At 38.9% G+C, this 17,553-nt stretch overlaps 1 protein-coding gene across 4 annotated transcripts in view; it reads left to right on the plus strand.

The window, feature by feature from the left end:
- The window catches only part of dmxl2 (Dmx like 2), a 95,377-nt gene that overhangs the window by 38,042 nt on the left and 39,782 nt on the right, over positions 1–17,553 (plus strand). For 3 of the 4 annotated variants that reach the window (XM_033050386.1, XM_033050388.1, XM_033050389.1), the window contains exons 10-19: positions 33–239; positions 2,856–3,118; positions 4,171–4,825; positions 6,500–6,621; positions 7,487–7,576; positions 9,357–9,474; positions 9,998–10,114; positions 11,464–11,661; positions 12,465–14,150; positions 15,757–15,864. In XM_033050386.1, the coding sequence (XP_032906277.1) occupies positions 33–239; positions 2,856–3,118; positions 4,171–4,825; positions 6,500–6,621; positions 7,487–7,576; positions 9,357–9,474; positions 9,998–10,114; positions 11,464–11,661; positions 12,465–14,150; positions 15,757–15,864 (3,564 nt within the window). The remainder of the gene's footprint in view (positions 1–32; positions 240–2,855; positions 3,119–4,170; positions 4,826–6,499; positions 6,622–7,486; positions 7,577–9,356; positions 9,475–9,997; positions 10,115–11,463; positions 11,662–12,464; positions 14,151–15,756; positions 15,865–17,553) is intronic. The other variant, XM_033050387.1, reaches the window with a different exon arrangement.

The following is a 17,553-nucleotide window of genomic DNA, read 5'->3' on the forward strand; positions in this document are numbered from 1 at the left end:
GAGGAAGCTAATAGTTCAATTGTTATGCACAGATATTCCACCAGCACTAGCTGGAACAGCTTTCAACATCGAAGAAGGTGGTGGAAATTTTGTCGTTCATTGGCTGAACAACAAAGAACTCCATTTTACATTCTCTATTGAAATATTCATGGAGCATCTAAGGAAACTCACAGATCAACAGATGGAGGATGAGTTCGACATTGCCAGTCAGAATGGATTGAGATTGAAACTAGATACTGGTGAGCATAGCAAGTAGTAAGTAGTGTTGTACATTGTGCATAATTTGATCTATAGTAGGATTTATTCTTTCTAAGAAATGTATTTTGATGATGTTGGATAAGACATTGGCCTTAATTTTGTTTTGTTTCTGTCCATGCACTTGCCCACCAAGGGAGACCTTTATGGCCATGCTGATTTGGATTTGGTTGTCTTAATGTTGCTCTTGCAAAATTTCCAAACTTGGTTCTTACCAGAAAATTGCAAAAGAATCGTGCAATATATTGTGCATGCTCTATGAGAAATTAAATAAGTTTAAGAAAAGAATCTCGTGGTTAATTAAAATACATCTTCAAGAGGGAACGAAATGGCGCACTTTTTAAATAATGTGTATAAGAATGGAAAACATTTAATTTTTTTTGTGAACCACATAATTTCTATTGATTGGTTAAAGTTGTTTCCAGTCCTTTCACAACTATTATTGCTTGTGTTTGCAATGTTATTTGGTCAGAGGTAATCATCAATAAAGTGTCTCTATATTCCCACGTAATGCATAACTTAAACTTGAGCTGAGCATCCCCTAGTTATTAATCTATCACTCATTTTCTGGGCCAGGTAACTTAGTGATCCTGTGAGTTCTGAGTTATTCTTAATGTTTTCATCTCGTATTCCATGGCAGTAGTTTGGCTAAGCTTGTATTGCAACAATCACACGCCTCTTTTGCTTTCATGCTCCAGGTCTAGAGCTGGATGTTCAATATTCTTGCCCTGCATGAATCAATGATCAAACTGAATGCATGGAGTTTTCAGTAAGAGCTAAAATGCTGGAGAGGAAGCAAACAATCTTATAAATAATTTTGAACACATTATTTTCAAACTTTATTGCTTGAAATTAGAAAATGTATTGTTTTGAATGCAATATTAAATCTTGGTGGAGTAATAGAAATGTAGAAAAGATATCCTAGATCTGGCAGATGCTTGGTGTTGAGAGGCCAGCCAGGAGGTGTATCCTCCATATCAAGGAGTGTGAAGTTCATTTCAGAGCATGGAATCTATCCCATGCAGTGTGAAAGTGGTGGTGAACTCAGTTTGTGTACCAGTGAACTAATTTGTAGAACATTGCTGAAGTCTGATTGCTGAAGTTATAAATTCCCATGCCATACAAATAGTAGCCACCAAATGTTTGACTTCTATATTGTGGCAGAGCTGGCATGAAATGTATGCGTTTGGTCAGTAGTATGCATATGACCTCCTGGGTCTCCAATCCTGAAGGGTCATATTCTACGGCTACTGTGGGTGCACCAGTGGTTCAGATTTCAGTGAAGCTCCTTGATAAATGTCTTTAATTCTTCATTGAGACAGAATAGGGCATTTGTTCACTGATTACATTAGGCAGTTATGGCTTGGAGTGCCTTCCTCTTCCTCGCAGCCTCCCTCATCGAGCAGATTGTTTTCTTTGCACATCCTCTATTTACACATATAATGCAGTATTCCAAAATATATCCAAACTAGTGAATGGATTATGCGTGCCTTGAATGTCCTTCATTATTTTCACATTATTTTCCTTGTACAATAATTCATCTTTACATAATGACAAAAAGCCCAAAACACTTATAGAATTGAAGCATCAACCATTAGATGTCAACTAGCAATCAACCAGTAAATAGTTGATCATTCCATTAAACAGCAGCGGTTGCTTGCAGCTTAATATGTATTCAGCAGTGCAAAGTGAAGAGAGGTGCATGAACTTGAAATGGAACTCATATGCTTGTGTTGATGTAAAATCACTTCTTCCACACAGTTGACAGGGTAATCTGCCTGCTCTGCATACTTCTGATGGATGACTGTATCATTATAGCAATTTGGCAATTCACAGCAGAAGTGTGCATCAAACTATTTTGACTCCCAAATAACAATCACTTGCTTTGTACATCATGTTAGATGTGGTTAAAAATAAATAGAATCAATGAAAATATTTACATTTTTATTATGTCAAAGTTTATTTTTTTTACAGCAGTAATTCCAGATTTTAGAGCAGTATTAAAGTTCCCCTAATTCGTAAGTCTAGGAGCAGTATTAGGCCATTCAGCCCATTGAGTCTACACTGCCATTCAATCGTGGTTGACCTATCTTTCTCTCACAGCATCATTCACCTGTCTTCTCCCCATAACCTTGATGGCCTTGCTAATCAAGAATCTGTCAATCTCTGCCTTAAAATACTTTTTTGCTGTCCATCACAGTGAGGAGGTGCCTGGAGGAGAGTCACTATGATGGATGATTGTGTTAATTGTGTTTTGTGTTGCTTTTTTACTGTTATGACTGCATGGTGACGAAATTTCGTTCAAACTTGTTTTTGAATGACAATGACATTCAAAAATACAAAAAAAATAAAGAAATTCAAATTAAATTCAAAAGTACCAAATGAATTGGCCTCCACAGTTGTCTGTGGCAATGAATTCCACAGATTCACCTCCCTCAGACTAAAGACATTTCTCCTCATCTCCTTTCAAAAGGTACAATGTCTCAGATTGTGGAACGCATTAAAGATCAAAACAGCAAATAATTGTTTAGTGGAAAGTGCACCGAGCTTGGCTGAAATCCTGGGTTGAGTAAAACTGGTTTATCTCAATTTTGTCACAGAACCAGAAGAGACTTCAGAGAAGGGATCAGAGTATGAATCTGAAGAGGCTGAACAAGATGGGAGAACCAAAGTATCTTCACTGTCCTATGCTGGAGTTCCACTGCCCACCATTTTGCTCGATCGAAATATTGAAACGCTGCAAACCGAGTGGAACAAGAATGCTGATATGCTGTTTACAATCCATCCTATAGATGGTTCATTTTTGGTGTGGCATGTGAAGTATTTGGATGAATACCATCCTGGAATATTTAGACAAGTCCAGGTATAGACAAAATACCTTAAATTATATTTTATATATTGTGCTTGCATGTGTGAAGTTTTATCCAATGTTAGAGGTATATAAAATCATGAAAGGAATAGATGGGGTAAATGCACATAATATTTTCCCCAACGTAGGGGAATCTAAAACTAGAGAGCATAAGTTTAACACGAGATGGGATAGGTTTAATAGGAACCTGAGGGGCAACGTATTCATGCAGAGGGTGCTGCATATATGGAATGAGCTGCCAGAGGAAGTAGTTGAAGGTACAATAACATTTGAAAGGCATTTGGATATATACATGGATAGGAAAGTTTTTAGAGGGATATGGGACAATCACGGGCAAATGGGACGAACTAAGACGAGGCACCTTGGTCGGCATGGATGAGTTGGGCCGAATGGCCTATTTCCATGCTGTTTGACTCTGACTATAACTCTACATGCCCATAAAGCGTAGATTTGTTGTGCATAATGATGATATGATAGTATTGGGTGCCAAGTCATTGCTTTCTTTATTTTGTCCTCTGGCAGAGTTCGACTAATAATCTTACGACTTTCAGTTGCAGCTTTCAAAAGTTGAATCCTTATAAAAGTTGAATCCTTTGGCCAGGAGAAGTTATCATTTCTTATTTTTTTTTCATGGTGTGAGAATGTATTTAATTCTTATATAAATTGAATCATATAAATCTTACTTTAGCAATCTTGTGAACAATGAACACCTATTTCTGCGTAGTCATTCATAACGTTTTCCCAACTGAGATAATGTAAGCTGCAGATATAAATGTCTGTTGAGCAAAGTAATTTGCTCATTTGGATGTCAAAACAACAAATAAAATTTGCTGCTTTAGAAATCATCTTCTGACCATTTTACGTATGTTTTGCTCAGAGCCACTAACTCTTCTGGTCAGTTTGGTTCCCTTGTGGGGTCTTTGGTCACCTCTTAATGCTTTTATTATGTCAGGAGGTTTATTGTAAATCATTGGTTTTTTTCTAGGCAGGAACATTTTCAAATTCTGTTGAAGTAGAAAAAATATCTAATTCTTTTTGTATTTTAGGTTGCATTTTCATCACGGATTCCTGTTGCTTTTCCTACTGGTGATGCCAACTCGCTCAGCAGAAATATAATGATGTATGCATGCACTGCCACAAATGCTAAACACCAACCTGATAATGATTCAAAAATTAATGGATTGACCCATTGTTTGAATAGTTCAAAATTAAATATTGCCATTCCATCAGTTATGATGATTTCAAAACACATTGACGGATCGCTGAATCAATGGGCAGTAACTTTTGCTGAAGAATCCGCCTTTAGCACTGTTCTGATTGTGTCTCACAAGTTCAGATATTGTGGCCATCGTTTTCACCTAAATGATTTGGCATGCCATTCAGTGCTGCCCTTGCTGTTGACTTCTTCACATCACAATGCTCTCATGACTCCCGAAATTGACGTTGTTAAAGAAAAGATTAAGGTAGAACCTGTGAAATCCTTAAAAGGCCCAAGAGCGCAACAGGTTAAAAATGCTGCCACACGGACATTTCACGATCCTAATGCCATCTACAGCGAACTGATTCTATGGCGTATGGACCCAATAGGACCATTATCGTATTCTGGGGGTGTTTCAGAGTTGGCACGTATCAATTCCCTGCACACTTCAGCCTTTTCAAATGTGGCCTGGCTTCCAACATTGATCCCGAGCTACTGCCTTGGTGAGTTTGATTTACGCTAGTTTTGATGTAGGTCAAGCATATCATTTGTAAACCAGCACCAGTAGTTCATTGTGTCTTTATAATCAGTGGTTGTTTGTGCCACATTAGTCAAAAACTAATTGAATCTTGTAATAAGTTATTTAATTCTTGGTAAAACAGAAAATCTGTTGTAAAATTAGATCCCAAAGCCCTTTGAGAACGTTTTACTTGTTGACCCTTTGGGCATTACTTTCCCTCACTGACTGTATGCATCAGGATAATATCCGTATGTAACTTTGCATTTTCTTGAAGTTGGGTATGTCTACACTTTTTAGTTAATAAACATCTGGATATTATGAGAATATCTTTCATCAAGATCCAATAGACCTCGAGAGACCTCTATCTTTTCGAGAAAACACAAACAAAGGTTGTAGCCGCCAAAATCAAAGCAACATAATGTACAGAAGGTTCCCACACTATAAACATTTCCACGCCAGGTATGCTTGTAAGATTCATGTGACAGGTGTTATGTTGTGGACTTGTATCCATAGGAAATTGGGTCGTGATATCCAAGAATATTTTGTGTAAAGCTAGGTTCCGTGACTTGAGACTGGATTCTATTCTGGATCCTAAAGACTAAAAGATAGCGAAGGCATCTCCATGGTGTCATCTAGTCCCAATGTGTCCATGTAGTATAAATGGACAAACAGTATAAACAAAGATTGGTGCAAGCAAGAATTATTAATATTAATTTCATTTGTTAAAGCAATGTCTCAAAAACATGGTCCAAGGGATTATGTTTCAGGAACTTTTCTTGGCTGTTGACCGTTTTCTTATCTTGTAAATATAACAGTTGTCATTAATATTATTGAAATTGTGCATTTGTAGCAAACCCGTTGATGTTATGCCATAACTGATGTTGCTTGTTCATTGACTGTACAACCAGGAATGTTGTTTCTGTCTAATAAATAAGGATGGAACAGCATTTGTTATGTTACTGAACTGGTAATGCAGAAACCTGATGTGAGCATCAATTGAAATCCCATCCCATCAGCTGGGGAGTTACATTTTATGGGAATTAAAAAGTAATTGTGGTCAAGAAAGTATTGTTTAGTTTAGGGATACAGCGGGGAAACTGACCCTTCGGCCCGCCGGGTCCATTCCAAACCAGCAATCCCCGCACATTAACACTATTCTACACACACTAGGAACAATTTACACATACACCAAGCAAATTAGCCTACATACCAGCACGTCTTTGGAGTGTGGGAGAGAACCAAAGATCTCGGAGAAAACCCACGCGGTCACGGGGAGAACGTACAAGTTATGTCCTTTTCATAACTAGGTGTCCTTGAAACTCTTGAAAGGCGCCCATAAATAAAATTTATTATTGTTATTATTATAACTTATGAACCATTATTAAATGGTTCAACATCTTTGCAAATAGGTTCTATGTGAAGACAATTGTGAATTACTTTCCATCTTTCCCTAGTTATTCGGAACACCTTATTCAAATGTTCAAGCAAACATTTACTCAATGTTGGCTAACAACACCCATTGTTTCACCCTCTTAATGTAAAAGGCACCATTAGTGCCAGGCTAAATATTACGTTGCGTTATTAGCTGTGAAATCTTTAACAATCAATAGCATAAATAATAATGAAATTATTGTTATTATTCCATTTTAACCTTTAGGCACATACTGCAACTCTGCCAGTGCTTGCTTTGTTGCTTCTGATGGTCAGAATCTCAGACTCTACCAGGCTGTTGTTGATGCTAGGAAACTTCTGGATGAACTGTCTGATCCAGAAATATCGGTGAGTTAATGACCGTGAAATTGAAAGAAGTTGAATTAATGTCATCATAACCGACATTATAAGATGTTTCTTAAATAATTTTAATAATATGACTAGTTTTGTGATTTTTTGTTAAAATGTAAAAGAAATGGGTATTGGGAGGACTGAGAAATTTTGGAAGATGTGGATTTTAAGACAAATAAGGTGAGGAACTGGGATGACAATTATTTACGAGGGGAAATGCGGTATCATGGAGACCTAGAGCTGTATGGCATGGAAATAGGCCCTTAGGCCCACTTTGTCCCTGTTGACCATATGGGCATTCTGGGCTAGTTCCATTTCCCTGCATTGAGCTCATAGCCCTCTAAAACCTTCCTATCCAAATTTCTGTCCAAAAGTCTTTTGAAAGACATGATTGCAGAGTGGAGTGTACAGATGCTGAAGTCGTGGTTACTAATGGTTTGGCAAGGTTGAGGTAAACTAGGGTTACAGCAATAAAGTGCTGGACTGGGCAGGCGAGAATAGCGGTGTTAATGTAGAAATGTAAACATTCATAACGTATTTTAGATGATATTGTTGGCTTTGATATCCATGAAGGTCCAAGGCCAATAGTTACAGGTAAATGGGACTTACTGAACGTTAAAGTACACAGATAGTTTTTGTACGCCAGGAAGGAGAACCCTGACATTATAAAGTAGAAATGTGACTAAACCATGGATAAGGATCTCGGTAGTTTATTCACAGAATTGGGTCTGAGAATATGAATTCTATAAAATTCAGCAATATATATATTTTTTTTTTAACGAAGCCCTTGTCATTATTTTTGCATTGCATACGTTGTGTTTGTAACTGCTGCATTTGATATTTTATTACATCATTTTTGCAGAAACTTGTTGGAGAAGTGTTCAACATAGTAAGCCAGCAATCAACAGCTCGTCCCGGTTGCATTATTGAACTGGATGTAATAACTGCTCAGGTTAGAAATTTGGACTGGTGTGAAATATGATGTGTTTTTTACCTTTTTTTGTTTGTGTTAGAACTTCAAATTTACCCTCTTTGGCATCAATGCTAGAGAAATAATCTAATTGTAAATATAATGTAATAGCTCATCTAAATACTTAAAAGCTATGAGAGTCTCTGACTTCAGTATCATTCTTCAGTGTATTCCAAATTCAAACAATGCTCTGTGTGGAAAAGAATTGTCCACTTATACTTTGCATGTACTTACTTTTTTCCTTTTTGACCAAATTTACAATCTCTTTGGTCAACCAATGTTCCCTTACTTTGGCATCCTTATCCCTCCTCTCTATTGGAACATGCAGATTCCGAACTTCGCACAAATGCCCTTTGAATGACTCCCACAGGTCAGATGTAGACTTGCCCAAACAGCTCCCTTCCGAGCTCCTGCCTAATAACTTTGTCATTTACCTTATTCCAATGTAGCATCTTCCTGCAAGTTCCAGCCTTTTCTCCATTCACAAAATCTTAAAGCTTATGGAGTTGTGAACACTATCCCTAAAATGCTCTTCCACTGTAACACCAGTCACCTGATCAGGCTCATTTCCCGACACAAAGTCCAGTATGTTCCCTTCTAGGGTTGGACTATCCATATTTTATTTCAAGAGATCCTCTTAAATACACCTCATAAGTTCTGCCCCATCTAAGCCTTTGGCAATGAGCAAGTCCCAGTCAATATTGGGGAAGTTAAAGTCGCCCACTAAGCCAATCCTGTTGCTTTGGCATATTTTGGCAATCTGTGTACATATCTGTTCCTCTATCATTTGCTATTAGAGGGCATATAGTACAATCCCATTAGAGTCCTTGCACCTTTCTTTATCGCCTCAATGGACAAACCCTGCAATAGGTCCTCTTTGAGTGCTGCCTTGGCAGTCTCCCTGATTAGCAGTGCAACTCCTCCACCTCTTTTGCCTCCCTCTGGATCACATCTGAAACATCAAAACCCCGAGCTGCTAGTTGTGTCCCACTCGCAACCACGTTTCAACAATGGACGCAACATCCTAGTCCCAAGCACCAATCCAGGCTACAAGTTCTTCTGCCCTATCTTCATAATACTTCTGCCCTATCTTCTTATCCCTACCCTCACTAGCACTTGACATTGGGTGTAATCCCATTACTACACTCAGTGTCCTGCTTTTTAATCTTCCGCCTAACATCCTATATTCACTTTGCAGGATCTCATCCCTTTTCCTACTTACGTCATTAGTGCTAATATACACATTAGAAGCTCTCCCCATAATTGAACATGAAATACAAGTTGAAGGAGGATTAGTTATTTATTCTTGAGTTAATTGGCAACGGTGAAATTGTAGGATATAGAGTTCGCCGTACATTTTGGCTCACTTTGTGTTCAAAAATTGTGCAAAGTCTGTTTTCATCATACAGATCATTCTATTTATTATTTCGCTGCTGGGGCTTCACAATATTGTACAAAACTGACAAGTGACCTCTCTCCTTTACCCTCTTTCTCCCCCCCCCCCCCCCCCTCCCATTTCCTCCTTTCACTAAAATAACCTGTAATAAATGAGTTAATGTCAATTAAAGCTCTAGTTTGAGGTTTCTAGTCATGTATGGAACCTACTGAAGCTCTGAGACCACTTCCATCCAAAGGTCTCATCACTTGGGCTTCACAGTGGATGGAGAATAACTATCCTAATGTGAAATCTCCAATTTACAAATCAACTGCAGATATTTAATGTGATGTGTTTGACTAAACCCCTGTAATATTACTGTTTCAGTGTGGCTCAAACACACAACTACTTCATGTATTCCAAGAAGATTTTATTCTGGGATATAAGCCACTAGAAGAAAAAATTAATAAGGAGCAGGAATTTTTCTCTACTCAAACTGCACAAGGTATGCTGGGTCAATTGTAAGGTATTTTAACTTGGTATGTTTTGACGAAGTACTTCGCTTAAATCTACTCCAATCTATTTGTTATTTCATTTGGGAGTTCTTTTGCCTCTGATCACTGTCCAGTATTTAATTAGAAAAAGTAAACTGACACAACGGTGCAGTCCCAAGGAACTTTGTACTGTTGTGCTGATATTTGAGTGAAAAGCACTCCTGTTAACTGGACAAAAAGTATCTTGTCGTGTTTCTCGAAATGTCAGAGTTCCTAGAAGTGTTTCGTTAACTTGTCATTTGTCTTATTTGCTGTTTCATCTCCTATATTTTTTCCTTTATTTGGATAAAACACTTCCTAACACTTGGAGATCATTTCTAGTGATGTAATTCGATATAAATATTATTTTGTTCTCCGTCTTCTTATGCTGAATTTTCATATATAATACATAGGCACAAAGTTTTATCATGCTTTCTCTTATTTCAATGGGAAGATTGGTTGCTTTTTGAATTGTTTGTATTTCTGTCATTAAAGGATACCATGCACCATCATTCTCTGAAAAGTTCTACCTTGTGGTAATAGAACGAGACAAGAGTCAATCTGTTCTTCACATGTGGCACCTTCATTTGAAGTCTGAACAGCCTCGTATGGGTAGGTGTATGAAAGTATCGCACATGGGTTGATTTAAAATTCTATATGAAATTAGCACTGTCTCATTGAAGTTGCATAAGTAAGAACCTACCAAACTAACTTCATGAACTTCAGAACATAGCAACCAACTTGGGCAAAGAATTGTGGAAAAGTAATGTGCAGGACAGAACTGCAGATGCTTGTTTAAATCGAAGATAGACACAAAATGCTGGAGTAACTCAGCATCTCTGGTGAGAAGGAATGGGTGATGTTTCAGGTCGAGACGTCTGAAGAAAAGTCTCGACCCGAAACGTCACCCATTCCTTCTCTCCAGAGATTACTTTTCCACAATTGAGCATTTTGTGTATATCTGTGGAAAAGTAATATTTGCTTTTATTAATTGTGATTGTTTGCAGGTCAATGGCTTTACTAACTTCTGTGCGCTGGGTGAAATAGTTAAACTAGATAGGCAATTATTTTATACTTTAAATGCCTTGTCTCACTCAGCTAAATCACATCCACAAATAAAAACACAAAGTACTAGCGTAACTCAGTTGGGCAGACAGTATCACTGGAGAGCACGGATAGGTGACATTTCGATTTCTGGTTAGGATCTTTCTTCAGACTGATCAGTTTTTTATTTGTAAACCAGCATCAGTGGATCCTAGTTTCTAGCATCCATTATTATTATTTTTTTTAATCTAGCTCACTTCTGTTTCCAATGCAAGCACCTTGTTGCACTGGTGTTCGTGGGTGCAGTCCCAGGGATGGGATTTGGTTGGTTCAGTTCATCGGGTTTGCTGCATAAACAAGTAATCGGTTGACAGAAAGCATGTCCCCAGTAACCTTGGAATGCCACTGCAGTGCAGTAATTTGCTGAAATTAGAGATTTAACAATATAAGACTACATTGCAACAGTGAACCATGCAGTTTGTTCCAGAACTTAATAAAAAATACAAAGATACAGTTAAAGAATTCTGAGAACACATTCATACACTAAAAATCAATGAAAAACATTACTTGTTTAGTTCAAACTGCTTTTTCCCCCCATTCCCTGGGGTGGATTTTCCCCAGAAACCGATTTTGCCCATTCATTGGGATGGGGGTGTTGTTTAATCAAACTCAGCTGAGCAGCAAGGAGTCTAGTCAGTGGCGAATCTCTTTGACTTGAGGGGAGTTCTCTGGAGTAGCATTTGGATAGGTACACTGGCATTGGCAAATTGTTTGTGTCGGCACCAGGAGCAGGGGCAGTTTACAAAAGTGATGCTAGATGGTTGAGGAAGCATATCTGATGATTAGTAAAAATATTTCAGAAGTTGTATTTATTAATTCTTGCATTTCTCTTTCCCTCTCCATAATACTGATGACTGAAGTGAGCACATCAGATAAACTGCTGACTTTATCAGAAGACAAGAGTTTTGGCTTATCTCCAAATTCGCTACCACGCTCTGCATCAGTCGCAAATCTTCAGACCGCTAGCAAACTGATACTTAACTCCAAATTAGTTTATAGTCAACAGTTAAATCTGCCTGATGGAGTGGAAGTAATCCGAGCAACGCCTTCTGCAGGTAACTTTTTCCTCTATTTAATGTAGTCTTTTTTCCCTCTATTTAACTTTGCGCACATCTACATGTTCTGATGGTAAAATGGTGCACAGGCTACAATCCTTGTAACAACCATTAGCAACCTGCAGAGGCAGCTTTGAAGCTTGTTGCTGGTTTGGGTAAATTGATGTGTTTTGGGAATGGTCTGAGTTACTGGCATCGGTATTGGTTTATTATCGTCACGTGTACCAAGCTTTTGTTTGTGGGCTACAGTGAAAGGTTGACATTAGCAGTGTTGTAGATGTAAGCAATGAACATGACAAATAGTGCTTGTTTGGTAATATTAATAGGGTGGTGCATGGTAGGGCACATACACATGGTTTGACGACGTGCCATTGTATAATTCAATCGTACACGAGTCACAAGGCATTACGCACAAATGCACTAGAGCATTTTTGTAAGGTATACCATTGCAGGGCAGGACTAGAGGGTGATAGGGGTGGTGATGAAAGTGAAGAATGATGGGGAAATCAAAATAATTAGTATACTGTTTGAATAATCAGCCCCACATACTGATGTTGCCATACAAATATTTGTTGTACGCATAATATGACGAGAACACTTAATAAATCTTCATTGCTAAAACCTGCTTTGGTGATTAAAGTGCTTGAGAGGACTGACTTGTCCATCTTCCCCCAAGCGGGTGCCACCTTTAACGTTCCATTGTTGCAGATTATCGCCAATTTCCCAGTGCCATTTTCATGTGTTCTGTGCTACAGCTTTGACTGAGAATGTCTCACTGTTATAATAGTTTTTCCTTCTTTTAGGTCACTTGAGTTCCTCCTCAATTTATCCAGTCTGCCTTGCACCTTATCTAATAGTGACGTCATGCTCTGACAGTAATGTGAGATTCTGGCGATGTACTGTGGATAAAAACGCAAACTCTGAAAATTCTGAAGACATACGTGCCTATTGGTGGGAAACTTGGCCGCTGATGAATGAAGAAGGAGAACACAATGACAGTGCAGTGAGTGTCACTGGGCGTCCAGTGGCTGTGAGCTGTTCATACACGGGCCGTTTAGCTGTAGCTTACAAAGAGTCTTTGCAGCCTAATGGCATTACATCAAAAGAGTTTTCAATGCACCTCTCCATTTTTGAGTGTGAATCTACTGGAGGATCCGAGTGGGTGTTGGAACAAACAATTCATTTGGATGATTTGGGAGAAGTTGGCAGTGTCCTGGATTCGAGGGTCAGCGTAGACAGCAATTTATTTGTGTATAATAAATCAGAGCTTTATCTTCGAGGCAAAAACATGATGTCGAACATAAAACATTTAGTGCATTTGGACTGGGTGTCGAAAGAAGATGGTTCTCATATACTTACCGTAGGAGTGGGTTCCAAGATTCTAATGTACGGAAGATTGTCAGGGATTCTAACAGAGCAAGCCACGAGTAAGGATGGGTTGGCTGTAATTACTTTGCCACTAGGGGGAAGTATTAAACAAGGCACCAAGTCAAAATGGGTATTGCTGAGATGTGTGGATTTGATATCTTCTGTAGATGGAACTCCTTCACTTCCAGTTTCTTTATCGTGGGTGAGAGATGGCATTCTAGTTATCGGGATGGACTGTGAGATGCATGTATATGCACAATGGAAGCACTCTACAAAACCACTAAATCATACCGAAAATGGAAGTTTCTCATCTTATGATGAGTTAACTGATGGTGACACATTTGAAACGAAAATGTTTCCAAAACGGCACAGTGTTGTTGATGGAACAACTATTGTAGATGATGTGTTTGGGGTCCCAGGAATGCTTCAAGATGGTGGTTTGTTTGAAGCTGCTCATATTCTTTCCCCCACTCTCCCTCAATATCATCCCACTCAGCTACTCGAACTTATGGATTTGGGCAAAGTGCGCAGAGCTAAGGCAATCCTTTCACATTTAGTTAAATGTATTGCTGGAGAAGTTGCCATCTTCAGGGACAAAGACCCAGGAGAAGGAGGAGGACCACGACGCCACCTTTCTCGAACCATCAGCGTCAGTGGAAGTACGGGCAAGGATACAATTATAGCGGGAAGAGAAGGTACTCGTGATTATACTGAAATAGATTCAATTCCACCACTACCTCTGTATGCATTGCTGTCAGCTGATCAGGACACCTCTTATAAAACTGCAGAAGAAACTGCTAAAGTAGGCAAACGTTCACAGCCGCAGGGTAAAAAAATGGAGGATCAGTATGCTGATTTGTTTCAGTCTCCGAGTTTAACCACGGATGACTTTGTTGACTTTGTAATTGAAAAGAAGGAATCTAAATCCAAAGTCATTAATTTATCCCAGTATGGACCAACATACTTTGGGCCTGAACACGCTCGTGTCCTTTCCAGTCATTTGATGCACTCGAGTTTGCCAGGACTTACACGATTAGAACAAATGTTCCTTGTAGCTTTAGCTGACACGGTGGCGACTACAAGCACAGAAGTCAATGAAAATAGGGACAAGAATTATTCTGGTACGTATATAACCTTTTGGGTTATTTTCTAAGTCTATATCAATTCTATTGTAATGATAGCTTAATCTTATATATTTGTACAATAGTAGTGGGTTTTACCAATAAGAATTTGTAAACGGCATACTTATTTGCTGAAACAGCGCATCATGCAAAAACTGTGGCAGTGTCAGATAATTAGTTCACAAAATATTTCCAGTCAAACATTGCAATTAATATTACTATTTTTGATTTAGAAATAAAGCAAGGATATATTTTACCTACTTTATTCACTGTTGAGCTAATTGGATCAGGTTTGTTGCCTGTTTTGTACCCCAGCTGATTATATTTTCTATAGAAATTCTACAAACTTAATATTGAGCCAAATGGTCAGATTGATAACCATCTGGTTATCAACTACAGCAGAAGATTCTGGGTTCAAATCCCAGCCAGAGCTAACAGCTGAATTCTAGGCTTAACACTCTGGTGTCGTGAGTGTTCCAATATTGGAGAGGCCATCTTTTGGATGAGACATTAGACTCGCCCCTTCTGAACATTTAAAGATAAAACTGGAGATGTTAAAAGTCTAAAACACAAGCAGGTTGGACAACATCTATGCGCTGAGAAATAGAATTGATGTTGGGAGTATTTAGAGTGGGGAGTTATTCCTGGGAGTATATAAATAGCAGGGAGTTTTGACTCTGGATCTCGGCTTTATTGCTCAGCTCATTGATATCTGGATAAGTTTTTCAATGTAAGAATCCCCTCCTAAAATTAATTGATCATTGTCTGTGAACTTCATTGAATGATTGAAAATAGCCATGTCGGGGAGAAAATATATATTTTAAATGAGAAACCCTGATGGGCCGAGAAGCTAATATTTTTTAGTATATTTCATATGATTCGTCCATCTAATTGCTTTTCTGCAATTCTTTATATAAACTAAACCACATTTATATGAACCTCAAGGATGTTAATAAGCCTTGTTTTAATTTGTAATTGTGCAGTGTCTAGTACTTTTTTGTAGATAGAAAGTTGCCGAAACTCATATCGTTCAGTGCTGTTGTTGTCTAGCGCAGATCGTCGTCCTATAAGCTGCCTGCTTTTTACTGCCGTGACCACCTAATTTTATTGATCTTATTTGTTAAACCAGTAATTATTAAAAATTCTAAAAATGTGAAAATCTAGTTTTCAACTTGTAAGAGGTGCCAGTGCGCAGTATGCCGTGCTGTCAGAAAGAAACCACTGGTGTAAATTCTCAATATTTGAATTATTTTTCTCTCCATCTTCATGCTCTTCCAAATGATGACGTAAATTGTTTTATTCGTCAACATTGACTACAGTGTTTTTCATTATTGTAACTGCATGCAAGTAATGCAGTTGTTTCTAAACAGTACAAATCTTAAAGTGAATGGAATTTAGTGACCCTTCTTGTCTCAAAAAATCAGTATGTAATCTGTAATAAAACACTTAAGGCAATATAGTACGATTTTAAAATCCATTAATTTTCTGATGCAATTCATTTGGGAAAGCTAACGTTGTAATAAGCAATGCATACAGTATATGTGAGCATTTCCATTAGTATCCCTGGTTATCGCCAGCTGAGTTAATCTGTCTGTTCTTATTGGAGGTGAAACTTTGGATGAATGTGGTTTACGTTATTTGCTTGCCATGCGTTTGCATATTTGCCTGCTGACATCGCTGCCTCCAGTCTACAGACTCCAGCTTTTACATCAAGGTAGGAGATTTGAGTAAAGCATCTGGGTTGCATTTAATGCTCAGAGGATAATAGTTTTTTTGTTGCTTTTATTTGTACATCTCGGAATTAGCTACGATTTGAAACTCCCTTCTCTGGCATCCAGACCACGGAAATCGTCTTTATCTTCCTTTGAGCAGGTCCCATTCATTCCAGGTATAGACACTCCATGGGGCACGTAAGGGGACCGAGAACAATTTGATTAGTTTAGAGATACAGCATGGAAATGGGCCACAACGACCATTCACACAACTCGTTCACGCTAGTTCTGTGTTATCCCATTTTCACATCTGCTCCTGACACACTAAGGGCAATTTCCAGAGGCCAGTAAACCTCTGAAGAAGGGTCTAGACCCGAAACGGCACCCATTCCTTCTCTCCAGAGACGCTGCCTGTCCCGCTGAGTTACTCCAGCATTCTGTGTGTACCTTCGATTTAAACCAGCATCTGCAGTTCTTTCCTACATATTTAAATGCATATATATTTTTTTAATTTCCTCTAGTGATGAGAGGGCGGGTGGAGGCAACCATAAACCAATACATTCTAACCTGGAGCACATGAAAGTGAAGTTTCAATTTCACTGAGGCAACTGATTGTCTGTGTGCTGATGTTCCCATTGCCTCCATTGTCACTGAGGTCATTACTACCCATGCCACACTGCAAGATTTTCTTTGTCATCTGTGTCCGCTGTCTTTCCGGTCTCCCCAACCAACTTGATACTTGTATGTGCTTCCACATGAATATCTATTCCTTCTGTTATCTTACTCCATATTCCTGAGATCCCATACTTACTCTACCTGCATCCTTCTCCTAGCCTTAAACCCCCTAAAACTGGCCTTCATCTGTTGCCCTCGCCCTTGTATTCCCTCATCTTGTTTACCATCCATATCCTAAACACAACAAACACTTCAGCATGTTCTGAAGCTGGCCAAACAAAGAAGAGGACTAAAACAGTGAACCTCTACTTTTGTGGGATGTTATGCCATTCCTGATACTTGTGCCTCTAGTCCTGGGTAGAAATTGCTGCTATAATTTGGGAGCTACAATATGAAAAATAATGATAATGCTGGAAAGTGTTTTGTCTGAAATAAAATACTTTTAGGTTCTGGCTGTTCTTTGGAATACAATTAACTTAGAAAAACAATTGATAGCAGCAAGACCTGTTTTTTTAAATTAACTATTGTATGCCCAATCTGCGGTGAAAAATGTTTTGGTAAATCTGTTTAGGCTTGTGTTATGTTTAAACTATAAACCATTAATTTGTTCTAAAATGGTAATAATGGAGAACATCATCACTAGTTTAATAACCAGGGGCGGAAATCCCCTACAGCCCTGCCTGGACTGACGGGACACCAGTCCGGAGCCGTGGAGCTAGCGTTGCTTCTCCGCGCTGGCTGTAAACCTAGGCCGTCGTTCCCGGAAGTCCAGGCAGGGCTGTAGGTTAACCTGGTGGGACAGGCAGAGTTGAGCTGAATTTAGCGCTGCTTCTCTGCGCTGGCCGTAAGCCTGGGCCGTCGTTCCTGTAATTACCGTCCACAGGGCCCACGGCTGAAGCCCCCGAAGCCTCGCGCGCGCGTGTGTGTGAGTGCGCACATGTGCGCGCCAAGAAATTGTGTCCACCCGGTCCCCCCCTCCCATGTTTTGATAGCGATTTCCGTGCCTGTTAATAACA

The sequence above is a fragment of the Amblyraja radiata genome, chromosome 34, assembly GCF_010909765.2.
Source record: "Amblyraja radiata isolate CabotCenter1 chromosome 34, sAmbRad1.1.pri, whole genome shotgun sequence".
In the NCBI taxonomy this organism is placed as follows: domain Eukaryota; kingdom Metazoa; phylum Chordata; class Chondrichthyes; order Rajiformes; family Rajidae; genus Amblyraja; species Amblyraja radiata.